Raw genomic sequence first — 26,608 nt, 5'->3', positions numbered from 1 at the left:
AGCTGGATCAGAAGTGGAGCAGCCAGAAATGAATAGGTGCTCATTTGGGATGCTCAAGCTTGCAGGTGGGGAATTAGCTTGTTGCACCACTGCCATAGCCCTGCAGGTGACTTTTTAACCCACTGTATCACAAAGTGGGTCCCATTTCACTTAGACTCAAACAACAAACTTTGTCCTGCAAATAGATGAAGTGTCTAATGAGTTGTTTCCAGCTTCCACATGCTCTGCACACTCTGTCAGGGTCACTCAAGGACTTCAGAGTTCCTGCCTAGATTTGGGGCTTTCCTCCTTCTGGGATATCCTGGCTTGATTTCCAGCCGCGCAGACTGCCTTGGATGCCATGATAAGGCACCTCCAGACCAGAAAGCCTGGTTTTGTGTTTGAACTCAAGGAGTCCTTGCACCTCAAGTAGACACGAGGATGTATTGCCAGGGAGAAAGGTCTTAGAGGAACACTCCCTCTGAGGTTGATTGTCCTTGTTCAAGGGTTAAGTCCTCTTTAGTTAATTCCCATTTTATTTTTTTTCTCCAACTGCTTTCAAATAATTAAAAAATACATATTTTGCTAAGGCTTAGTGCAGTTATCTGTAAAATCTGCTATTTTTTGTGTTTTATATTATATTAATGTTTTTGTAATTTTGCCTTATTTGGTTTCTGTGTGTTATACCTTGTTTCTGTTATTTTTTCCCTTTGTGACTCCTTTTGTATAAATAACTTTTGACTTATTCTATTTTTCTTCTGTTTGCTTTAGTTATACAAATGAATTATTTTTACTACACTCCAGAAATTTCAATAGACAACTTTGACTTAATCAAATTTAATATATTTTGTCAGCTTAATTTCTTTTGGATCTCACCAAACTCTGTAACACCTGTATATAAGTATCTCTTTTTTGCTACTATTGCCAGATATTTTACTTCTGGAAATAATAATAGTATATGTAGTTTTTACTACATTGTATAGTATTTATTCACTTAGAAATTATAATTAACTTATTTTTTCATTCATCACTATACTGTCACTTGGAACATTTTCTTTCTGCTTTAAGAACCACCTTAACTATGTATCCTATAAATCTACATTTCCAAGTGACAAATACTTAAATTTCATCCTCTTCCACCTATTTTGTTATCAATGTTGAGATTATTTTTCTGTTGGATATGTAATTCTATATTGACAAGTTTTTGGTTAGCTTTTGCTTTTGGAGGACATAAGACTTTATCTTTGGTGCCTCATTTTCCCCCTAACTACTCTCTGTTTCTCTAATAATTTTTCTCTGGGTAATGGACCTCTCATGTCCTTCTTGTCTTGGTAGATTGTTGATGCTTCACATTGATCAGAAATAAAATTATCATCTTTTTCAGTCCTTGGTGGGTACTGATCCTGAGCATTTTTTGATGTCTTTGTTGGCCATTGACATTTCACCCTTTGGAAAATAGCTTATTCAAACCTGGGGAAGGATCAACCAAAAATAAAACAGGGGAACAATGCTCTCATGGGCAACTGACAAAAGCTTATTTCCAGGGTTCCAATTTTTATACACTCAACAAAACAGTAGTTCAAACACAACTCAGACTTAGGTCATGTGTGTAAGCGCGGAGTTCAAGGAAAGCTAACAAGGTGCTTTGGACAAAGTAGTAGTGATATGGGAATTGATGAGGAGTACTGTCTGGCCTTGGTTAGCTGACTAGAGAGAGCACAGATGTTTCCCGTTTATGAAGGAAAGGGCAAAAATACTTCTAAGGCGGCACTGGGCGCAGCATGCCCTCTAGGTGAGACCCTCTTTGCCTCCTCTTCCTCCTGGAGCCTCTTCTCAACAGGTTCCCGGTTTGGCATCTGTCAACCCAGCTTCTCTTGTTGGATGCATTCTGACATCTCCCCCTTTTTATTTTTTAACGATTGCAACATCAGTGCAGTGTTCAATTGGCTATTGTTTTGAACAGTCAGTAGTCCTTGGTACCATTTACACCCTATAAACAGAAACAGGGACAAATAAGAACAGCTACAGTAGTTTTAACAGAACTGTGAGTAACATTTTGACACCAGACTTTAGGGTCCACAGGGCAGCTGAAATGCTCTCAGCCAACCTTGGCCTATTATGGAAGAAAGTTGTTTAGCGAATGTTGAAATATCTCTTCTTGTAAGGGATGGGCATCTGGGCATAGACTTCCTCAGAGGTACTGAAGATGAAGTCTCAACATTTCTCAGGTGCATTGGCCATGGTGATGATGGGCAGGGGTGAAACAATAATATGTTACATTTTAATCACATTGTAATGACAATTGTTTCCTTTGAAAATCTGGAACTTGTTCCCCCAACCACAGCACAGCAGTTTGAACATTCTGCAACTTTGACTCCATTTACTTGTCAATATAAGACTGTCAAGTCCATAGTGCGTGTGTCTTTTTGCCATTGCTGCACAGATTGATGCGTCCAGATTGATGAATGGAGTGCCACCATGGTCATCATGGTAATAACAATAAGTCCAATTATTCCTAGATTAACCTATTCAACAAGTCATTTACTCTGACACAGGAGATTCTGTAACACTTGTTGCATTAGTCCCACTATGCAACCCTCCTCCCAAGGATTGGTAAGGTTTACTGTCGGCCAGACCCCAAGTCTTTGAAAAGGAAAAATGTTTCAGAAGTGAAATCAATAGGTACAGAAATATTAAGACATGTATAAAGGTGACAGTTATAACAATCCAGACTGTTAAAGGGTAAGGTTTTACAAAAGATGACCAACAGCCATGACTTAGGGGAGTTCCTATGCAAGCTGGTAAATATCTGGTAACATTTTAATGAAATGTGTAATTTGGCAGTTTCCACACCAAGGCTGCTCCTGTCCAGTTAGAGATAGAACTCATGGCTGTGGGCAATTTCCAAAGACTCCATTGTTCAAGTCCAAGAAGCCTGTTGGGTAAGATTATTTGTGGCCAAAGTGAGACAAACCCTCTATTAAGCCAAGTAAGAAGTTCAGTATCCTGCGTCCAAAAGTCCAAATTAGAGGTGTTGAATGAGGTAGTATCATTATTGCAGTGTGACAGTTCAGGGATATCAGTACAGTTTGTAACAAAGAACCTATCAGGGCCCCAATTAACAAATTGATATCCTGAATAAGTAGAAACTTTCCCCATTCATCCCCTGTAAGTGGGCTAATGTATAGTAGAAATATTATAGTATTTCCAGGTGACTGCTTAAAAAACTGGCTCACTGGGCTTTTCAGGGGCTGAATGCACTGAAGAGGAATCCATATTTCTGTGGAGGCTCAATCTGGAATGATGAGAGCATATCCCGACTAGGACCGTTTTTCCAGCTTGCAGAGTTTTTAACTGCTTACATCATATGGGGCTATCACAGTTACACATGTAACCTTGTGAGTCAGGGAAGTGACAAATTGCTCTAGAAATATCTCCTTGTGGCAAATAAAAAAAATCAGAATAAATAGAGTAAGAGTGAGTACATTCTATTCTATTTGTAAAATGGGAAAAAAGATTTAGTTTATTTATTTTACTGGAAAGTCAGATTTACAGAGAGAAGGAGAGACAGAAAGCTCTTCCATTTGCTGGTCCATTCCCCAAGTGGCTATAATGGCCAGGACTAAGCTGATCCAAAGCCAGGAGCCAGAAACCTCTGTGTCTCCCATGCAGGTGCAGGATCCCAACGTTTTAGGTCATCTTTTACTGTTTTCCCAGGTCATAAGCAGGGAGCTGGATGGGAGATGTAGCAGCTGGGGATATGAAGTGGCGTCCATATGGGATGCTGGCTGATGCAAGTAAAGGATTTAGCTACTGGGCTACTGTGCCACTCCCCTTTTCATTTTTATTTTTTAAGATTTATTTATTTTAATTGCAAAGTCAGATATACAGAGAGAAGGAGAGACAGAGAGAAAGATCTTCCATCTGATGATTCACTCCACAAGTGACCACAATGGCTGGAGTTGTGTCGATCTGAAGCCAAGAGCCAAGAACTTCCTCTGGGTCTTCCATGTGGGTTCAGGTTCCCAAGTCCTTGGGTTGTCCTCGACCGCTTTTCTCAGGCCACAAGCAGGGAACTGAATGGGAAGTGGAGTAATTGGAATATGAACTGGCAGCTGTATGGGGTGCTGGCAGATACAAGGCAAGAATTTACCCACTGGGCTGCTGTGCCACCTCCCCTTTCAATTTTAGTGGAAAACTCACGATGGAAAAAATTGGTAATAGAGTACTGGGTCCAGAGATTTCTTTATTGTGGTTATTGCAAATATCTTTTCAGAGTTTTGATCTACTTTCATCACTTTAATGTTTTTTTCCCAAATTTTATTCATTAGTTTGAAAGGCGGAGTGACAGAATAAGAAGTGTGTGTATGTGTGTGTGCATAAGAAAAGAAAGAAAGAAATGAAGGAAGGAGGAGTGTGTTCCTTGGTTCACTCTCTAATTGCTTACAACTGTTAGAGGTGACCAAGGCCCAAACTAGCAACCAGCAACTTTATCCAAGGCTCCCCTCTGGGTGTAGGAAGCCTAGTAACTGAGTTATCATTTTATGTTGTCCAGGTGTGTTAGGTGGATCAAAACAAAGGGGTTCTGACTTGAACTTGCTGTTTAATATACGTTGCAGGTATCTCTGGAAGCAGCTAAGCTTAATTCATCATGACATAACACCTGTCTTTTCAGTGGTATTCCTTTGATAAGCAGCTCCTAATTATAACTAGCCCAAACTCGTCAATATTTCTTCTTCTGATACTGCCTTTGGAACTCAATTTAAGAAATTATGCATATCATGTAATTCAGAATTATAAGGATATTTGCTTCTATTAACTGTAGCAATTGTAAGGATTGTTTATTACTCTTTACTCTAACTGTGGTCTGCAGGAGCTATGTGAGCTTGTAAACTGGTTTTAGTACTCCACCATGAGATAATCTGAGATTAAACCTTAAGAGACTTTATGAACAAGTTACAACACCATGTACTGCAAGATGGATGGTTCTATTTAATCTATTTCATCAACATTTGGGTTACATCAAACTTACATGGTGGGTCACAAGTGGCAGAAACTGCAAAGCAGTTTTATGTGGTAAGACCATATCATATATGGTTCAGGTGTTTTTTTTTTTTTTTTTTTTTTTTTAAAGAAACTGACTCAGTCACACACAGTGTGAGATGCAGTCTCTAAGAAGCTATATTGCTTTGCTTTTCACAGATCTATGGTTTCCTTGGTCTTTATTGCAAATATTGTAACACAGGGAACCAATTTTATTTTTTCCCATGTGAATGTTCTGTTGTTGCATGAAGAGACCACTGTCCTTCACTGCTGTTCAATGCTCCTTTTGTCACGGAGCCTGTTGCACATGTGCAGGGCCACTCTGTGCTTCTTCTAGTCTCTTTTGGTGGTCTTTGTGTTTTCTTTGTGCCATGCCACAATGCCATCATTCTGTAAGTGTAAAACAAGTCTTGATATTTACAAAAGTAAGTAAGTTCCCCAGCTTTCCTCATTTTCAGGAGTATGTTATTTATTTTGTCATTTTCTATAGGGTTATTTATTCTTTTGGTGTGTGTGTGTGTATTCTATGCTACATATATTATACATATTTCTAATTAGGAGGCTATTTAGAGATCTACTCTTGATAGTACATTGAGTTCTGGATTATAGGTTTTGTACATATTTCTAAAATATTGTGTGTTTATAATTTTAGGGATTTAAAAAGACACATTTGCAGTATGACAAAAGCACCTAGTTTCTAGGTGTAAATATAATGAAAGATATATATATTGTCTACGCAGAGATGCCATGCTTTTTTAATTATGTTGTCTCACTACTCCATTATCGTAATTCCATGAAGATACCTCATAAATTCTTAAATTTATTTTTATTTTTATTTTATATTAAGAAAAATACCAAATAACCAGAGGCAGTTCCTTCTCCTTTTTGATTATACTGCCACTCCATTACTGAATAGAAATAGTGACAGGCCTTTCATTTTGTTTTGTCTGACATTAGTGGTAAATGTTATATTTTATTTAGTAAGTGATGTTTGTTTTAGGTGTTTGGGTTACATTTTCTCACATTGTGAAAATTTTCTTTTCTTTTTGTTTAAAGATTAAAAAAAAACTTGCCGAAAAACAGTGAAAGAGAGAAAGGTAAAGACAGGGAGAAAGAGCGAGGGTGATACTGACAGAGTCGGGGGAGAGACAGAGAGGGAGAGGAATATACTTCCATATTGATTCTCTCCTAATGCTTGCAGCACCCAGGATGGAGCAGGAGCCAGCAAGCTCTTCCAGTCTCCTGTGTGGCTCACAGGCACCAAGATCTAGGGGATTTTCATTCAATTCTACCTGTGTCGACAGTCTCCTAGAGGTTAAAAAAAAAAAAAAACAAAACAAAAACACCCACAGCATTTTTCAAAGCTATCATGCTCTGAGAATGGCTTTTGTAATTTTAGAAAACAGGTAAAAATCAGAAGAAAATATTGTGACTTGTAAAAATTATGTGAGCTTAAGTCTATATATCCTTAAGTGAAACTTTATTGAGTCAACCAAACCCACTTGTTTACATGTTGTTGTTGGCTGCTTTTACACTACAGTAAGAGCAAGGGACAGTTGGGGTAGACACCAAGTGGCCTACGAAGAGTAAAATTCTTATTAGCTTGTTGTTTACAAAGTTAGGTGATCCCTGTTTCAGAATATTGTGATATTCTAGTTCCTCAAATGAGTGAGGAATGGCAATACATGTGGGATTATTTGCAGAGATTATTTCATAGTGATGCGTGTGTGTGAGTGTGTGTGTGAGTGTCTGTCTGTCTGTCTATGTCAGCAAATGTAATTTAAGAACATATTGATCTGATTTCCAACCACATACTCAGGTGGGTGAAGATTTCTGGCATCATATGCAATGGTCATGTCCCAGGCATCAATGAGCCCCACGTTGAGATCCTTGAAAATGTCCTTCATAGTAAGATACTGAATGTAACCGTGGAAATCTGCAAACCTCTCTGTGTCTATGTGCATCTCTCTGATGTTTTCTGTCTTAACGATCACCTTAGTGGCTGGGCTTCTCATGAACAGTCGCTCAATAGCCTTTCGGACACTGAGGGCCCTGCGAATGAAGATGTCAATGGGGAAGGGTCTGAAGTGTTGGCCAAAGGTGATGACGATGACGGTATCCTTGTCACCTGGTATCCGGTTGATTTCCCGAGGGATGTAGCCATCATCTACCACTGAGTAGAAGTTAGCAGTGACAAAAGGAAGGCTATGTTTCTTCCATTGAACCTGAGTGTGTTTTTCTGGATCCAGAAGCAAATATTTCTTAAAATATCCAATTCCATGAAGATCAAAAAATTTTAGTGCTGATAAAAACAAATAGACCTTTTAACTAGAAGGTAACAATTAGTATTTAAAAAAATAATATCACATCACTGAATGTACTCGCCCACCTAGATTTCTACTTTATTTTTGCGAACAAATTTTTTTTCCTAAATACATTTGAGATAGTGAGATAGTGAGAGACAGAGAAACAGAGAGAGATTCCATCTATTGATTCATTTCCCCAAAGCTTATAGTATCCAAGGCTTCAGTAAGCTGAAACCAGGAGTTGTAACTTGTTTCAGATGTCTGAGGTGAGGGACAAGTACCCAACTACTTCAGCCATCTTCGGCTGCTTCCCAGGGTTCACATTAGTGGGAAGCTTGAGTTGAGTTCCAAAACTGGAATTCAAATATTCAATGATATAGTGGCAGGCATACATTGTGGTGTCTTAGCATCTTAACTGATTTGTCAAACATCTGCCCTTTTCCCTTGATTATTTCTGACTGCCATATAGTATCTTTCATGGCAAATGACAATTCAAAATTATGAAATGTCAATCAAAATGTAAAATTTTCATTGGAATTTATACACAAGATCAATGTTTCTTATGAAATGGGAAATGTAATGTATTTTATATTGGAAAGATATATGCAGTGGTAAACAAAACAGCTCAAATGAGACAATGAGACCACACCAAAAAAACTATAACATCAGCCCAAATTTCTACAAGAAAATAGCACATCTACGTACTTTTCATTACTTTGGGGAAGTAGGAGCTCCATTGGCGCAGTGTAGAGTCTCCCAGGAGGTAGATGAGTTTTCTTTTCAAGCATCCACTCGCTTGAGCTGTACCTAGTAGAGTCTGGTTGCAAAATGTTGTGAACCATCTTCCTTGTATGGTGTAACCACCAGGGACGGGGATCTCCATTCCAATGCGGCATTTCTCTTTTATCTCGGTACTCTCTGCTAACACAGAGACTTGTAAGTAATTGTGTTTGCCTAAGTTTAACATCCAGTGTCCTTCTTGGTTGTTCCCTTTCTTGATCTCTTTCTTCCTTATTCTAACTCCTATTTTCCTCTTCTGCCCCTTTCATTGTGATCATTGCACTTTTGATTTTTAAACTTTATGTCAATATGCAATTTTATGCATGTAGTAGAAATGGTAGCTTGAATTTTGGGTCAGTGGATGACCAGATGAGATCGGGCGTGTTCAGGGTAGTATGGCTGTAGATGGTAGCTTGAATTTTGAGCTTTTGTCCTTCTCTGTGCTATTGATATGCAGCAAGATACGGTCTTGTGATGTTTGGCAGCAGTAACAAGCCACAGCACCCAGTGAGTACTGTGTGGCTAATCTGGGGTTATCATTGGGGTGGGTTTACTACATGCATTTTCCATTGCACTTCTACTAAGCCCCAGTGTTTTACCCTTTCTTGACCATTGCTACTTGTTCTCTTGCGACTTAGATTTTTTGTTTCTAACCTGAATGATGTTAATGCTTGCCTATTATAATCTTAGTATCAACCACTTACCCTTTGTTCCAGAAATGAAAGAATTTTCATTTTTTAAAAAGTGGCTTAAGAAACATCAAATATGTAAAATACCAAGCTTGCCTTGAATGTGTTTTTAACAGGATTCCACTAAAATGACAAGCAATGGCCAATGCCAACTGATATTCTGAGATATTCCTGCAAGTGCCATTAGAATTGCAGACTCTTTTGGTAAATTGTTTGCTTCCCAAGGTATCATTCATAGCAATGAACCAATATTTTGCATGTTGTGACAAAGACCACCAGTTTTCACATGCCACATGTCCCTGACATGCACTGTTCCTCAGCTCACTACTGAATGTTGGCCATGCTTGTATATCAGCTTTTGTACTCTCAGCATGTCTCTACAGGTACTATAACATGTTTCATTCATGAAGAAGTTTGAGATTTTAAAGTGGCAAAAATATCAATGAATTAAAATATAGGAACTCATTTTTCCCTCATGTAGCGTCCTAAGCTGAGCAAACCAGGTCTGACATAAAGTTGCGCAGTATCAGGGGCTCTAGTGCGATCAAAAAGCTGGTTGCTTCATTCTCATGATCTAACATGGCTCATTTCTTTCTCACATTAAATCTACAGTTCAGCTTGGAAGAAGGAGAGAAATGGAAAGAGAGGACAAATTGTTTTTCTTTTAAGGATACAACCTAGCAGTTTTTCATATCACTTTCATTCACGCTCTTAGACAACAATCGAGTCATAGCCATGACTACAAGGAAGACTGGCCATGGATATGGGTTCAATAATGGTTTCTATCACTGAAGAAGGAGAATGGAATGGACTCTGGGGAATCCCCAGCAGTATCTGTGATATCTTTGCTTAGTCGCTGGGAAGCATTGCAGGTCTTTGGTACCTGTGCTCAGAGAAGAGCACATTATTACAGGATTGTGATATTTTACCACTTGTGATCAAATGACAAATTTGGAAATTTGCTTGTGGCAGATTAAGAAAATGTAACCAGATCATCTCATAAGTCCTAGTTTAGTTTGCTAAATGATATTTTCATCATCTTATAACTATGTTGGTTTGAATTCTATGAAACTTCGTAGAACTTTCCCCCAGATTGTTGAATACCACAATCCTGGAAACTTGGGAGCTATTGTTATTATTCCTTCTTCTAATGATGTCTTGGCTTACATCAGTGAGAGATTTTTTTTTTGAGGTTCTTTTTATAAACCATTTCTTATATAATATAAATATTCCAGAATATTCAATAATTCCAAATATGTATCAGATTCTGTTATGATATATTGTACATCATACACTTTTGCTTAAAACTATTATAATAGGCTTGAATATTATGACTAGCTTGTGAGTAATACTGTCAGTGTTTTTTTATATTTTTATTAGCTTAGAGATTGTTTTATGCAGACTAATGGCCCTCCAAATATATCCAGGTTCTAATCTTTATACCTGTAAACTTTCCATGACTCAAGGGATAGATGTGATTGAGATTACAGATTTAGAGAGATTATTCTACATTATCTGGCAGACTCAAGTTAATCTTATGTGTCCTAAACCATAGAAGGTGGAAGAAAAGTGGGTCAGAAAAATGTGACATGAGGGCTTGCTCCAATGTAATGGCTTGTAGATAGAGGAAGGGGATTACATTCCCTGGAAAATATGAAAGAGCGATTACTGTTGGACATTGCACACCAGGAAAATGCTTTGATCAAGGTTCGTATTGATTAGCTTCTCTCTGTATAGACCCATGTGGTGCAGCATGGAACAGACTTACTGTGACATCGGGAGACAGCAATGTGTTGGTCTTTCATGATTTCAACGCCAACTTTGGACCTTCCAAAAAAAAAAAAAAAAAGACAATAAGTCAATCTGCTGTATTTCTGCATAGTACAGGTAATATGAGTTGCTTGCAATTTTCTGTAACTGAAACTGTCATTACTGTTGTAAATTTTAGACTTACTTGGCATTGTAATTGATTAGGATCTTGGAGGATGTTCTACTGTGCTAATAGCACTGGAGTCTGGGACAAGTCTACTTATCAGCTACATACAATCTGAGTTTTTTTTGGATTTGGCACTACAATTGTCTCATCTGAAAATTCCCAGCTTTCAGATTCTAGACTACTTTTGAAAATCCATATAATATTTTCTCAAATCATGGACAGCCTTCAATTGGTCAGCCTACCTGTTTTATCGTGCCTAAATATTCAGCACTGGTTCTTATTGCAATTGTAGGTCCAACACTATTTAAAGCCCTTTACTACATTCCAACCATTTGCCTAAGGAGTCCAGGCTTCTTATCATGTACATTGACCCTTCAATTACAGGGTTGCTGTTTCCTTCCTTAGCCTTTTATCTATTAGTCTTAGCTTCAATTTTCCCTTGAAATTTGTTTTCTAAGATCCTTTCATGAAGCAAGGATTTACATTTGCCTGGCCCACTGCTGAATCCTGAATGTTTGTCAAGATGGTTGGCAGAAAACTGTGTTCAGTCTAATGCATGGATGACGCCCATTGCATTTCTTTCCCTCCAGCTGATGAAAAACTGCACAACTCGTCCTGCTTCGAAACTTTTGCTCTCTGACTCAGTCTTTGCTTCCAGCTGGTGTATTGGTTATGTAAGTCGATCTAGTCAGAAAGGAGTTAGGAAAGAATAGGATTCAGGTGCAAGGCACAACAGTTATAGGCAACATCTGATTTTCTGCTAGGAATGTCTTTTTCAGATCCAATCTGGAGATGCAAAATATCAGCATATTTTCATCCTTACTGGGATTTAGGCATAACAATGTTTAGGCAGTGAACAGGAAGATATTTAATGAGCTGTATCACAAAATGAAAGTAAGGGAACAGAAAGCCATCCATGTATTTATTTATTCATGAGGTAGTAAGAGACTATTCAGGGCAAAAATTTGGATAACAAAGTAAGATTCTAGAATGTTTGTGATTTTCTTTTTTTGGTATTCACCTTTATTGTTCTAAGTATACCTTTAGAGATTTATGTACTTTTTATATTTTTAAATTAAAATTGTTGACATTCAAAATTTAGGCATGTTATGGGGTTGTCATGTAATTTATTGAAACATGCATGTGATGTGTAATGGCCAATCAAGGTGTAACTATGCATCTCTTGAAACACTTAATGTTTCTTTATAGTGAACCCACCCAAAAACCTGTCATCCAAGTTTTTAAGTAGAGAAAAGAACTTACTTTTATAGTCACCACAATATCCAACGAACCAGGGACATCCTTATTCCCATCTGCTTTATCTTACAACCTGTTACTAGACACTTTCTGATCCTGTCCTGCTCCCTTCTTTCCCAGGGTTTTGGTAACCCCTCTAACGATCATCTTTCTCTTGTAAACCTCTTAAGAGTGAAATTATGTAGTACTTGTAGTTCAGTGCTTGTTGTAATTTGCTTAACATGATGATGTTCTATTTCATTTTAGTTGTTGCAACTTAAAGCTTAAAGAGTAAAGACTCAAAGATTGTTTTGTAAACTTTTGAGAAATGGATTTCTAAGCACCTGACAATCTACTCTGTCATGCCATCTATGAACATGGAGATAAATGAATTTACTTAGAGCAATTTGTATAAAATTGAGGTCAACAGTAAAGGACATGCCTGGATCTGACAATAACAATTGTCCTGCAGAAGTATAGGTGTACTTTTGCAGTTCCACCTTGGGCGCCTGTCTTTTATTGAACATTTCCAGGAAAGCACCAACTTTGTTGTGGACTGTGACAACATGCCCAATGGAGCAGCACACATTTGACCAGAATGTTGAGTAGAGGAGGCATCTGAGAATGTCATACACAAGGAAGAACCTGGTAGCACTTTAGAGGATCAACTGTCAGTGTATGGAGATATAGGCTTACCTGTGGAAAAGGCTTTTCTCCTTGTTGGTAAGATATGTAATATTGTTATTGCCAGTTCTTACATGGGTTAGGGCTCCACAGGGCATGTGTTGAGGTTTCACACAGTAGAAGATCTCTTGGTCTCTGTCATTCACGTATTTGCACCATTGGGTGTTGGAAGTTGGAATCAGGCTACATTCAGTGAGGACATCAGAGGTCCCATTCACAAATTTCCCTTTGAAAAAAATTCTGTCATAGCCTTGGTTCTTTGCCCGCCAGAGAGCTGCTGCCCCTTCACTGGGGTGGATGAGCAGCACAGAGAGAGAGACCTGGCCCTCCCAGAACAGAGTGAAGCTGACAAGGTAGGTGCCATTGTTGAAGTCGGTCACCTTTCCTGAAGCTCCTGCCTTCAGGGCTGGGGAGGACATCCTGGCCCTCAGGAAATCCCCACCGTACTCCTTCCTGTGACCCAAGTGGTCCCTCATCTCCAGCAGGATGTGCAGCTGGTCCCCTGTGCAGTATGAGTCTTGAGGGTTGAGGATGGTGGCTGTGCTGTGTGTGGCACTGGTGGTGGTGTTCTCATTGATGAACGGTCTGGGTGGGATCAGCCGATCTAGTTTCTCCAGGATTTCTTTGACTCTCAGCTCTGTTGGTGATGTCCCTGTTGGTGATGTTAGCAGGCTCAATGGTGTTTTTGTGAATGAGGACATCATGGAAGCATTGCAGTAGTCAGGGGAGATGGGTACTTTTAGAACACTCCAGATCTGAAATGACAAGAAATGTGAACTACTAAGAAATGAATCTGAATATTTAACTTAATATTTAACTTAATATTATCATCCATTTTTTCCAACTCCATAGAACTTTTGAGTGTAAAATTATATTTACGTCTTATTGTTTTAGGGAATGGTTATAGACAAACACATTAAAACCGAACTGTATGACTCAGAGAATATTTTTGTGTAATATATTGATACTCTTGGAATTACACTTCCTTTTCACATACACCTCACATTCAACTAGTGACTTCTGTTGGTTTTCCTTGCCAGTTGAAGCATAGGTGAATCAATTTTTTTTTCCTTTTTTATTATTATTATTTTATGATACAGTTCCATCAGTCGTGGGATTTCCCTTATCCCCTCCCCAATTCCCTCCACCCTCACTGAGTTCCCCTATATTTTTACAATAGTATAGTTCTTCATACACAGTCATATGTCCGTCATTACAGGCATGGACAATGGCAGAAAGTCCAGCATCCTATTGTCAACTCATAGTAAACAGTTTCCTTGTGAGTATGTCTTTGTCTGGAAGTGGAGATGCATACTACATTGTATCCTCACATCTGGATATGATAGTCTCCATTACACAGTTAATATACATCCCACTAAATGAAAAGCCACAATACAAAATCAACAACAGGTAGAAAAATAGAAATTTACAATGCTATAAAGTTAAATAACATAATGCTAGATATGATAGTCTTCATTACACAGCTACTATATATCCCCTTAAATGATAAATCACGAGACAAAATCAACAACAGGAAGAAAAATAAAAAGAAATTAACAACACCATGAAGTTAAATAACATGCTACTGAATGACTAATATGTTGCTGAAGAAATGAAAAAGAAAATCAAGAACCTTTTTGAAGAAAATGCTGCTACTGTATGATCTATAAATCATTGAAGAATTTGATCAGAAAAAGTGTTTTAAAGAGTGAAACTAAACAACAACAACAAAAAAACAAAATCCATGAGATATAGTTTCTTCTGATCTTTGTTGGTGAAATGTGTCTCCTACAGGCAACAAACATATAAGTTTTGTGTTTTTAATCCATTCTACTGATCTATGATTTTTGATAGAAGAGTTTAAGCTATTTGCATTCAGGGTTAATATGAATGGGTGGTAATTTAGTTCTATAATTTTAACAATGGGTTGATATTGATTTAGTCTTCTGTTGTTATTTTCTGGGATGTTTTTCGCATTTGCCTTTGGTTTTGGTAGGTGCTATTACTTTTCTCTGTGAAGATAACATCTTGAAGTATCCTTTGTAGGGCAGGTATGGAAGATGCATATTCTTTTAATTTTTCTTTACTGAGGAAGAATTTTATTTCATTTTTAAAGATAAAGGAAAGTTTTGCTGGGTATGTTATCCTGGGACGAAAATTTTTTTTGTTTTTAGAATCTGTAATATGTCGCTCCATTCTCTTCTTGCCTGTAGAGTTTCCTGTGAGAAATCTGTGAGACCTATGCATTCCTTTAAATGTCAGTTGATTTTTTTTTCATGTGCACATTTCAGGATCTTTTCCTTATGTTCGATTGAAGAGAGTTTGATGGTCATGTGTCTTGGTGAAGATTGCTTTTGGTAAACTGTGTTGGGAGTTCTGTGACCCTGCTGGATCTTCTTTCCCAATTCTTTCTCTAGATTAGGGAAATGTTCCCTTATTATTTCATCAATTTTTAAACCCAGCTTCTCTTTCTGCCCCTTCTAGGACTCCCATAACTCCTATATTTGACCTTTTAATAGTGTCTTTCAATTCTTGAATACTTTTTTGGCTTGACCCAGATCTGCTCTCAGCTTTTTGTTTGCTTCCCCTGGTGACAGGAAATATCTTCCAATTCTGAGATTCTTTCTTCTGCCTCCACCATTCTATTTTGTAGACTCTCCACTGTACTTTTAATTTGCTCTACTGTATTCTTCATTTCTGATATATCAGTTTTCATTTGATTAATTTCCAGTGTGTAACATGTTCCTTGAGTACCTGCTTTACGTGCTTCTCAATGTTGGTAATAATTTTTATAACAAGCATTTTGAATTCCGTGTTCCCATTTTCCTGGTGTCTTCCTCAGCTAACTCTGAGGTTGGCAAAGGGTTTTGCTCCTTTACAGGGAATTCTTCAGTAATATTCATTGTGCCTTTGTCTGTTCTATTGCTCTTGGTCATTGTACTTCTGGTTATCAGATTCTTCTCCTTGGGCAGGTTTCTCAGCTCTGTCACCCATAGGTCTACAGTTTGATTTTACTTATTGCAGTTGGAACATGGCTCTTTGTTTTCAGTCACTTGTGCCACTCCCTCCAGCAAGTTCCAGGTCTGGGTTCTTATGTTAGATTTCCACCATGGTCTCCATAGCTCCAGTTCCTGACCCATCGGTCTCTGTCTCCTGTGCTGAGGCTGCATCATTGTCTGTATAATTTTTCTCCCACTTTCGGTTGGAGCAGGTCCCGGGATTAGGGAGACACAGGTGTCCTATATAGCTAGGTTGTTGTTAGTGCTGATCTTGCCAGAAGCTGTTGGCCATTAGGTCTGAGGGCCACATGGAACTATTTTGACCTGTATGATGCCATAGTTGGCATTATTTTCCTGTGGGACCAGTGCAATGCACTGAGCTCAGAGAGTTCTCTCCAAGCTTAGCACATGCACAGCTCACTGTTTTCCCTGGAGTCTTGAATTCTTTGCCACGGTGTGAGAAATGGCACCTGAAGTAGCACTACTAGAGTTCTTCATCTCTTGGCCATCAGTCTGAGGGGTACCCGGACCTATTTTGGGTGGAACCTGTAGGATGCCACATTGTTGCAGTTCACTGGGTCAGAAATGAGTTCACTCCCAGCTCAGTGCATGTGCAGTGCTGTCCATAGACCTTGCCTCCTTAAGCAATATGGTGCCTGATACAGCCGTAGGGGACAGACTAAGTTGTGAAATCCACGAAATCCACCCTGTTCCTGCACTGCCTGTCTGGGATCTGCTGTTCTATCTCTGCTCATGGTCAAATCAAACAGACCAGCAGGATGGGCAGTTCTTTGTCTGGGTTCACCTCCTGAGCTCCTGTTAGAAGTCCCCTCCCACCTGGTGGCTGGTGTAGTTCTTGCTGCCGGTGCATTTCAGATCCCCACTCAGGAATGCCACTGGGATATCAGTCACGGACACTACACCGTTGTTTTCACTGCTTTCCTGCGTCTGTCAGTCTCCAGGTACCCCTCTGTTCTTGCTCTGTCCTCTTCTGTTTCCTGGAATGTGCATTATTTCCTTCACACTTGCTAATATTCCTCCATCTGTTTAAGTGTGTACTTACTTTATTCTTCCATCTTGATTCTCCATGAATCTGTTATATCTCTATGATGACAGCAGTCAATGTGAGGATGAATATTGTGTTAACCTTTGTGAAGACTGTCCTGTTTTCTCTGCTTTTGATTTCTCCCATTGTGACTAAGCAGTATTTCTGAAACAAAACTCTATTACTGAACTGTCCTTGCTAAAACTCATTCAATAGCTTCTCATTTCTTAGAAGAATGTCTAGTCTTACAATGGCTTTATGGTGTCACTACTTTAAGAAAACAGGTATGTTTATTTTTTATTTGAAAAGTCGAGGAGAGAGAATGATAGGAAATCTCCCTCCATCTACTTCTTTGTGGTTAAAATACCTGTAACAGATCAATATGCTAACATAGTTGTTTTTTAAAATGTACCAATAACAGCTGGTGATGGGTCAATGGGAACATCCAAGAACTGATGCAGGTCTTCTAGGCAGGAGGTAGTGTGACAATTACTTGAGCTATCACTTGTACCCTCCCAGGTTGTGTTTTTGTTGCAAGATAAATTGGGAACATCCAGGACTGCACCTAGGCATTCATGTGTGTGATGTGGGCATCCAAAATGCCCCTCTACCACACGGTCCCAGTGCCACCCCTGTGGTCACTCTATCAATGCTGCCACTCTCTTCCCTTTTCTCTGTTTTGATGAGACCAGCTACTTTAATTTTTAAGAGCTGCTCTGCCTTTCTTTCAGTTGTTGCTCTTTGCTAATTCTCTGTCTCTTGCTGGAGTGCCGGAAATTCCACAATTTTTTTCCGTAAAGCACCTGAACATCTCTATCTTCTACTTTCGAAATCAGTACAGCATTAGATATCACTTATTCTTTTAGCATTGGACAGTTTCTTATAGGTACTCAAGTTCAGTGATTTCCATACCTTGTCATTACTGGGAGGCACCTCCTATGCTATTGTACAAAGATGGACTCTCTATTGCAGTCTAGATCAGCTGAGTCATAATCACTAAATGTGTTCTGTGGGAGCATAGGAAAAATCTTGAAAAATTCATGGAAAATGGACTTAAAAGGTATGAAATTATTTTGTTACTTTTTTTGGGAATCCATATATACATTAGGTATTTTGCAGATATCCATTCCATAAACTTTATTGAAATATCCTCATAGATTTTCAAAAGACAAATCAGGCATGCTAAGCTCAGTGTATTTGAAGAAAGGTGGTTACAGATGGTTGTTGTCAACCCTCTCATCTTTTAGAGTGCACATAAAATTTTATTAAAAAGCTTATTAAAAAGTGTTGGAATAAGCCATAAGAGATGAGAAAATGGGAATGAGATATAATGCAAAAATAAAGATGAACAGAATCTAAGTGGAAATGTTGAAAAAAATCTCCACCTGAGACTGGCCTTGTGGTGGAATGGGCACAGCTGCCACCTGCAATGCTGCCATCCCATGCAGGCAGCGACTAGAGTTCTGGCAGCTTCTCTTTCAATCCAGGTGTTAGGACTGATAATGCTTTGGAAGAGGTAACCAAGAATTTAAGATGTAAATAAATGAAATCCCACATAAGGACTATTTGTGTGCATTGCGAGAAAACATCTTCAAAAGCCTTAATTGGTACAATGAGAAGTATAAAAATGAGATAGAGACTAATCATGCAATATAGAAAATAATACTGAGAGGAATGATATAATTATCATCACGATAAACATATTTTTTTCACCTCCAAATTTGATAGTCCGTAATGTTTTAAGAATTGTTTATTTAATTGGAAAGGCAGCTTTACAGAAAGGAGAGATAGAAATACCTTCCATGTGCTAGTTCACTCCCCAAGTGGCTGTAATGGCCAAGGATAAGTTATCTGAAGCCAGGATCCAGGAGTTTCTTCTGGGTCTCCCATGTGTGTGCAGTGCGCCAAGGACTTTGGGCATCCTCTGCTACTTTCCCAGTCCATAAGCAGGGATCTGGATCAGCAGTGGAGCAGCTGAGACATGAACCCACATCCATATGGATTGCTGAAATTTTGGGGTTAAGAATTTATCAGTTGAGGGGAGAATCAAGATGGTGCAATAGGGTACAGACACGTTTAAATGGACAGAAAAACATTTAATCAGGATGAAGCAGAGAGGACATATTCAAGGAAATAGGAAAGGACAGAATAACAGCAGAGGGGTACCTGGAAACTGACAGACACAGGAAAGCAGCAGACACAGCAGTGTGATGTTGCAGTGACTGATACTCCAGCACAGCGATCTGAATGCCACCACCAGTTGGAACTCCAGCAGCAACTAGGTGGGAAGGGACTTTCACTGGGAGCTCAGGAGGTGAACTCCACTTGAGTTGACCAGGAGCAGAACAGCAGATCTCAGACGGGCAGTGTGAGAACAGAGTGGATTTCATAGCCCAGTCAGCTCCCTAGAGCTCAATTGGGTGCCATTTTGCATAAGGGGGAAAGGGCTAGGGAAAGGACTGAGCATGCGCTGAGCTGGGAGTGAACTAATTTCTAACTCAGTGAACTGCAACGACGTGGCATTCTATGGGTTCCACCCAGGTTATGTCTGGGTAGCCCTCTCATCTGACGGCCAGCAGATCAAGAACTGTAGTGGTGGTATGTCAGGCGCCATTTTGCACACTGTGGCAATAGCTTTGGGACTGCAGGGGACAACAGTGAACTGTGCATGTGTTGAGCTCGCAAGAACTAGCTGAGTTCAGCAAATTGCAGTGGTCTCGCATTAAAATAATACCAACTGTGGCATCATACTGGCCAAAATAGGTCCGTGTGGCACCCAGATCTAACATCCAACAGGTTCTGACAAGATCAGTGCCACCAACAATCTAATTATATGCGACACCTTGTGTCTCTCTAATCCTGGGACCTGCTCCAACTGAAAGTGGGAGAAAGGTTGCAGAGACAATGGTGCAGCCTCAGCACGGTATCACAGGAGGTGGAGAGTGGTGAGCCAAGAGCTGGGGCTGTGGAGACCACGGTGGAAATCTAACATAAGAACCCAGACCTGGAACTTGCTAAAGGGAGTGGCACAAGTGGCTGAAAACAAAAAGTTGTGTGTCAACTGCAATAAGTAAAATCAAACTGTAGACCTATGGGTGACAGAGCTGAGAAACCTGCCCAAGGAGAAGAATCTGATAACCAGAAGTACAATGACCAAGAGCAATAGAACAGACAAAGGCACAATGAATATTACCGAAAACTCCTTTGCAAAGGAGCAAAACCCTTTGCCAACTTCAGAGTTAACTGAGAAAGACATCGAGAAAATGAGGGACACAGAATCCAGAAAACTCATTTTAAAGATTCTGATCAAAAATGAGAAGCTCATGCAAGAGTTCAAAGAATTTAAGGAAGCAAGTAAGCGAATCAAGGCTGGTATATCAGAAATTAAGAACACAGTAGAGCAAATTAAGAGTACAGTGGAGAGTCTCCAAAATAGAATGAAGCAACCAGAAGAAAGAATCTCAAAATTGGAAGATATTTCCTGTCACCAGGGGGAAGCAAACAAAAAGCTGGAAGCAGAGCTGGATCAGGCCAAAAAAAGTATTCAAGAATTGAAAGACAGTATTAAGAGGCCAAATCTAAGAGTTCTGGAAGTCCCAGAAAGTGCATAAAGAGAAGCTGAGTTTGCAAATGTATTTGATGAAATAATAAAGGAAAATTTCTCTAATCTAGAGAAAGAATTGGGAAACAAGATCCAGAAGGGGCACAGAACTCCCAACAGGCTTGACCAAAAGTGATCCTCACCACGACATATGATAATCATGCTCTCTTCAATTGAACATAAGGAAAAGATCTTTAAATGTGCACGTGAAAAAAATCAATTGACATATAAAGGAATGCCAATTAAGCTCACAGGAGATCTCTCACAGAAAACTCTACAGGCAAGAAGAGAATGGAGTGACATATTTCAGATTCTATAAGAAAAAATTGTGAGCCCAGGATAATGTATACAGCAAAGCTCTTTTGTCTTTGAAGATGAAATAAAATTCTTCCACAGTAAAGAAAAGCTAAAAGAATTTGCCTCTTGCAAACCTGCCCTACAAAGGATACTTTAAGATATTCTCTTCACAGAGAAGAGGAATAGCACCTACTAAAACCAAAGGCAAGCGGGAAGAACATCCCAGCAAAATGACAACAGAAGACTAAACCAATGAACAACCCATTCCTAAAATGACAGGACCAATGTAACACCCATATATATTAAACCCTGAATATAAATGGCTTAAGCTCAATCAAATGTCATAGATTAGTAAACTACATTAAAAAACAAAACCCATCTGTTTATTGTCTGGAGGAGACACACTTCAACAAAGATCAGTGGAAACTGTATCACATGGGTTTTGTTGTTTTCTGTTAGTTTCATCTCTTCAAAACACTTTCTTTTGATTAAATCATTCAATGACTGGTAGATCATGCAGTGGCATCATTTTCTTCAAGAAGGTTCTTGATTTTCAATTCTTCAGCTACACATTAGTCATTGAATAGCATGTTATTGAACTTCTTGGTGTTGTTAATTTCTTTTTTCTTCCTGATGCTGATTTTGTTTTGTGGCTCTTCATTTAAGGGGATGTATAGTAGCTGTGTAATGGAGACTGTCATATCTAGTAACATGTCATTTAACTTCATGGCATTATAAATTTCTATTTTTTTCTATTATTGATTTTGTATCATGACTTTCCATTTAATGGGATGTACAGTAGCGGTGAAATGGAGATGTGGTATGCATTTCTGTTTCCAGACAAAGATGGACTTACAATGAAACTGTTGACTATATCTTGACAATAGGATTCTGGACTCTCTGCCATTGTCCATGCCAGCGATGATGGACATATGACTGAGTATGAAGAACTATATGTTAGTAATGATATAGAGGAACTAGGTGGGTGGGGGAGGGAGTTGGGGAGGGGAAAAGGGCATATAGAGCTTTATCATAAAATGATAGCAATAATAATAAAATGTAAAAAAAAAAAGAATTTATCAGTTGAGCCATTGCATGGCCCCATAGTCTATGATGTTTTGAATTACATGTAGAGAGTTCCCTAACTTCTATAATCAGAAAAATAAATTTAATGAAATGGGTATACATTTTATAGTAAAACATGATAGGCGTAATATAAGAAAATACAAGGCTTATTTCACTCATGTACAGAGATTTTTCCCTTTACTCAGTTTCTATTTCTTTTTATTTTTAACATCTTTTAATGAAAATAACATGTAAATTCTTTGTTATTCCTTTTGTGTAGATAGAGTAATAATAGTTAAGATCTGTGTAGTGGTATGTTTGTACGTTTAATTGCCATTAATTAACTATGGCTTAATTCAGGATTATGAAGATAGAATCAAAAAGTAAAATCTTACAACACAATTTATATTGGAATGGATCAAAGACAAAATGTCATGAGTTTTCATTTTCTGAAATAAATGAAATTGTAGTTACCAAAAAATGATAATGATTTACTTCATTATTTACTTAGCATTATAGTTTTACAAATGAAAAATCCTACAACACTTTCAAAGCCAATAGGAAAACAAGAACATTAGCCACCAGTAACTGCATTCATGTTTATTATAGCTATTGCGTAGTGAATGTACAATGGAATCTTGCTTGCTGTCTTTCTCTGTGACACTCTGCCTTGCAATTAAAACTAATAAATAAAACTTAAAAGAGAAATCACAAATGCAATAAGATGAAATGACAGACTAGATTTATGTGGTTAGGTAATAGGATAGTAATTTAAAATGTTGTTCAAAGATTAAGTTTGTTTTGTTTGAAAATATCTGAAATCGATGCATAGTTTTTTCCATAATATCTATTTTATATGAGTATCTTTTAAGAGTCCTTGTATATGTACCTGGATATTTTAACAAGGTAATTCTTTAGTGTCAAGAGAATTGATGATATTGCTGAGGGCCATTTTAAGGGAACCTGGTGAGTGGATTCTGCTTAGAATGGATTGAAGGCATTTGAGAAAGAGGACTGAAGACATTCAGAATTGAAAATTCTTCCAGGAGATTAAGTGGACGAGGGGTAGGAAGGATAAGATAGGAATGGAGATATGGGCCTGATTGGCAGAGACTACCTGGACACAGATCACACAGGCAAGAACTTCACATCCAACAGAGGAAAACTGTACTGACCTTAGTGGAGTTCTGAGAAATTGTGAAAATTATCCAGAGACTTGCTAAAAGACATATCAGTGTCAGCAGTTTCTGATGTGTTACACCTGAGAACATGGTGAGTGTCCTAAGGAGGAAGACAGAGGGAGTTAAGTGAAAAATGAATCTAGTTTTTTCAGGATTTTTGCATTATTTATTTGTTCAACAATTGAGAGAAATATAAATCTATCTATCTATCTATCTATCTATATATATATATATACATTCTTATGTATCAACTTACATACATTGCCTTTATCAATATATGGAATACATAAATGTACACATTTATACATACACAATTTATATTGTGCCCACTTATTTTAAATGTAATATCTATTGTGTGAACAATATAAATATTTTTCCAAAAATTATGGAAAATTCTATCATTTCTGTCAACCGAAAAATTCTTGTCGTTCTTTGGTCCTAATTTTTAATTTTCATTTCATTTATTTATTCATTTATTATTATTTTTGTATTCCATGATACAGTTTTATAGATATAAGGTTACTTCCCTCTCTATCCCTTTATTCCTTGTTTGTTTTCTACTCTCACCATTTCCCCCATCTTATCACAGTAATACAGTTCCTTTTGCAGTCTTTGTTTTCTCTGGGTATTTCAAAATGTGGAAAAGTGGGATGAAACTATGAGTTTGCTTTGGTGCCAAATATCCTCTTTCATAATATGTGGAAAATGCATATTATGGAAATACTACATGTGGATTTTAAAATTATCCACTACATTAAACTGATAATTATTTAATCCCGTTTCTGGTATACCTATTGGAGATCTTTCTATTTTTCGCTTGTCAATGAGCACCGAGGTTTTGTTCTTCCTTGGGGAAAAGCTGTCCTCTATTTCTCCCCCAACTCCCCTCTGCCCACCTGTTGGCTTCTCCTTAATTCAGTTTTAGTCAAGATTGTTCTTTCCTCTTTTCATGATCCTGAAATAAGAGCCACATGCCCCACAAGTGCTTCATCACTACATTCTTTCTTTCCCAGTTAGGACACTAGAGCCATGAAGGAAACCCGGTAATGTAATTTAGCAACATGCATTTTGGGGGAAGATTTGGAAAGCTGATGAGACAATGGATTATGTTTTGGTTATGAGAAATCATCTGTACAGTATCCTTGCATAAATTCTTTATTAGCACGGCAGGGTGAGGGGGAAATTCATTTTGTTTTGCTGAGCACCAACTCCGAAATTTGGAGATAGCAATTTTGTCTGGGCTGAATTACTCTGCATAATCAAGAAGAGCTGATCCAACAAGGAGAGACAGTGCGTGAGGAAAGGGAAAGGGAAACACAGGAAGAGATGGTGAAGAGGAGAAGGGAGGAGAGAGAAGGTCCTGGCCAGCATGCCCTAAGGTGCTGTATTTGGGAGAATAGACATAGGCCTCAATGGCTTCAAAAGCTTAATTTTTTTCACATTCTCTTTTTTCCTTCTAGTATCTGGGAAGGGGAGAGATAAAGGGAGAAGCCACACCCACCCTCTCAACCATCCCAGGGTTCCCAATGTGGAGCATGCTCCAACGGCACTGCTGTAGTGATTTCGATAGTTCAACTGTTCTGAATTGCTGCCGATCTCACCAGTCCAAGCACGAAGAAATTTCTTCAGAATCAACTGGCTGACATTAGAACCCACTGGCTAAGTCCACCTTAGTGTCTCCGCTTGCCCAGATTTGCACTGCCAACACTTGGCTGGGGTAGTTGATCCATCCACTTTCCTGTAGTCTTTGACCCTTTGAGCCCTAATCAACTATGTAAAGATTCTAAAAAATTTTAAGAAGCTTAATTTGTAATCCAAGAAATAAACCCTCCTGCTCTCTGCTTATCAGTTCCCTAGTGAAATTCTAGATTGTGTGAAAAGATTTTTGTTGTTGAATTTGCTTGGAAGCATATAAAATGATTTTATGTTTTGGATCTGGTTGTTGCAGAGCCAAAACAAATGTTTCAAATGCAAAATAGAAGGTGGAGAGCCAAGATCAGTTCGAGTTGGTTCACCTTTGGGGATTTCATGATGAAATTATTTTAAACAAATGCAGCACCCATCACATCTCATGTTACATTACTGACTTTTGGTTTGAATGATAATGGCTGTGTAACTGTAGCATAGGACGACGAAAGGACATTTCTTATCTCTGACACACATCATGAGATTATTGCAATATCTTCTTTCAAATCACAAAAGACTGTCAGTTAGTGAGGCGTTGGATTGAAGCCGCTCTTAGCATTGTATGCCCACTACCTGACAAACAGAAGTTATTGAACAAATACTTTAAAAATAGAATGCTGCTTTTTGACCAACTTTAACTTTTCTTGATGGAAGTCTCATATTTTCTCAAAATTTGAAAATGTCATATTTTGACAATAATTTGATAATAGGACCTACAAAGAGTCAAGTGGCTTCTCTGAATGGACAACGGTCATTCCGACCCCAAGACTGACGTGGGTTTTAGGAAATTTAAGTGAATTTTGTAATGTGTGAGTTGTAAAGTCTGATGTCATTTATTTTTCCTTACCTAGAAAGTAGTGTGTTATGGTCAATTTTAGCAATATGCAATATGAGCAGACACAAAAACATGGCCACTCATTTATTTTCATGACTTCTCAGACTCTTTTTGTAACATTTAATCTCATTCTTTTACTTTATTTATTTTAAAAAGAATTGAATATTTGTCCCTGATTTGTTAGCCTAGTGACTAAAGTCCTTGCCTTGCCTTGCTTTGCGTTCTCCGGGAACCCCTATGGGTGCTGGTTTGTATTCTGGCTACCCATGTCCTTTCCAGCTCCCTGCCTCTGGCTAGAGAAAGCAGTAGAAGATGGCCCAAGGCCTTGAAATTCAGCACCTGTGTGGGAGACTTGGAAGAATGTCCTGGCTCCTGGCTTCAGATTGGCTCAGCCACTTGAATTTTATCAGCAGATGGAAGAGCTTTCTGTCTTTCTGTAAATCTGGCTTTCTAATAAAAATAAATCAATCTTTAAAAGTGTGTATTGAATACTTAACAATCCATGTCAGGTAGTATAAAATATTCTGGAGGTAGTCAAATGAACTAAAGGAATATATGTGAAGGATTGAAATTCAGTGGTAAATGTGGTAAGGCCTTGTTGGCTTCTGATTCACCCATTCTTGTGTAGGCTCTTGCCTCTCTGTGTATAGTTTGCTGCCTGAAACTCTGCTCACTTCTTCCTGCCTTGCATTGCAACTCTCTAGTTCTCACTGTGTACTCTGCTAGTCTGGAAAGTTTCTATTTCTTGAGTTTGAACTTGAGTACCAGATCTTTGGTCAATCATTTTATCTGATGCTTTTACTCTTCTGTGCTCTTGTGATCTGTGTCAAACACCTTGGTTTTAGTGAATGCTGCACTATGTTGTGTCTCTCTTTGTTCCTCTTCTTTAGATTGGTGGGCATTCTGTAGGAGGTTTCATTATCCAAGAGGAGATTCAATCCAGACTGAAATTATCATCTAGGATTGCTAGTAGTGTACCACCAAGTTTCATTCTTAATAATAACCCAGTTCTACTGCTTGTATCTGATCTAACAATTGCAGAGGCGCACTGCTGATTTTATGCCTGAATTGATTTCCTTGAGAATGGAGAACGTGCTTCTTTGTAAAAAGGTGTTTTACTCATGACAGGATCCATCCTCCATACTGTGATTATTTGTCCATATATTTTCTATTTGGAACACCTGATCATGATACCATTTACTTAAACCAAACGTAATTGCAACTCAGAATTCTCTTGGAACTTTCA

The 26,608-nt window shown here is 38.4% G+C and overlaps 1 protein-coding gene across 4 annotated transcripts in view; it reads right to left on the bottom strand.

Moving 5' to 3' along the window:
* The window catches only part of LOC101523521 (NXPE family member 1-like), a 61,544-nt gene that overhangs the window by 29,848 nt on the left and 5,088 nt on the right, over window positions 1-26,608 (bottom strand). Inside the window, exons 2-6 of one of the 4 annotated variants that reach the window (XM_058663887.1) lie at window positions 22,836-22,941; window positions 12,666-13,408; window positions 10,566-10,624; window positions 8,034-8,249; window positions 6,759-7,324 (exon numbers count right to left, since the gene is read on the bottom strand). In XM_058663887.1, the coding sequence (XP_058519870.1) occupies window positions 6,789-7,324; window positions 8,034-8,249; window positions 10,566-10,624; window positions 12,666-13,408; window positions 22,836-22,931 (1,650 nt within the window). In that variant the 5' untranslated portion in view covers window positions 22,932-22,941 and the 3' untranslated portion in view covers window positions 6,759-6,788. Of the gene's footprint in view, window positions 1-6,758; window positions 7,325-8,033; window positions 8,250-10,565; window positions 10,625-12,665; window positions 13,409-22,835; window positions 22,942-26,608 lie in introns of those variants that run through there. The other 3 variants (XM_058663888.1, XM_058663890.1, XM_058663889.1) reach the window with 3 other exon arrangements.

Source organism: Ochotona princeps, chromosome 4, assembly GCF_030435755.1.
Source record: "Ochotona princeps isolate mOchPri1 chromosome 4, mOchPri1.hap1, whole genome shotgun sequence".
Taxonomy (NCBI): domain Eukaryota; kingdom Metazoa; phylum Chordata; class Mammalia; order Lagomorpha; family Ochotonidae; genus Ochotona; species Ochotona princeps.
Note: the sequence above shows the minus strand (reverse complement) of the source record. Positions and strands in the feature narration are given on the sequence as shown.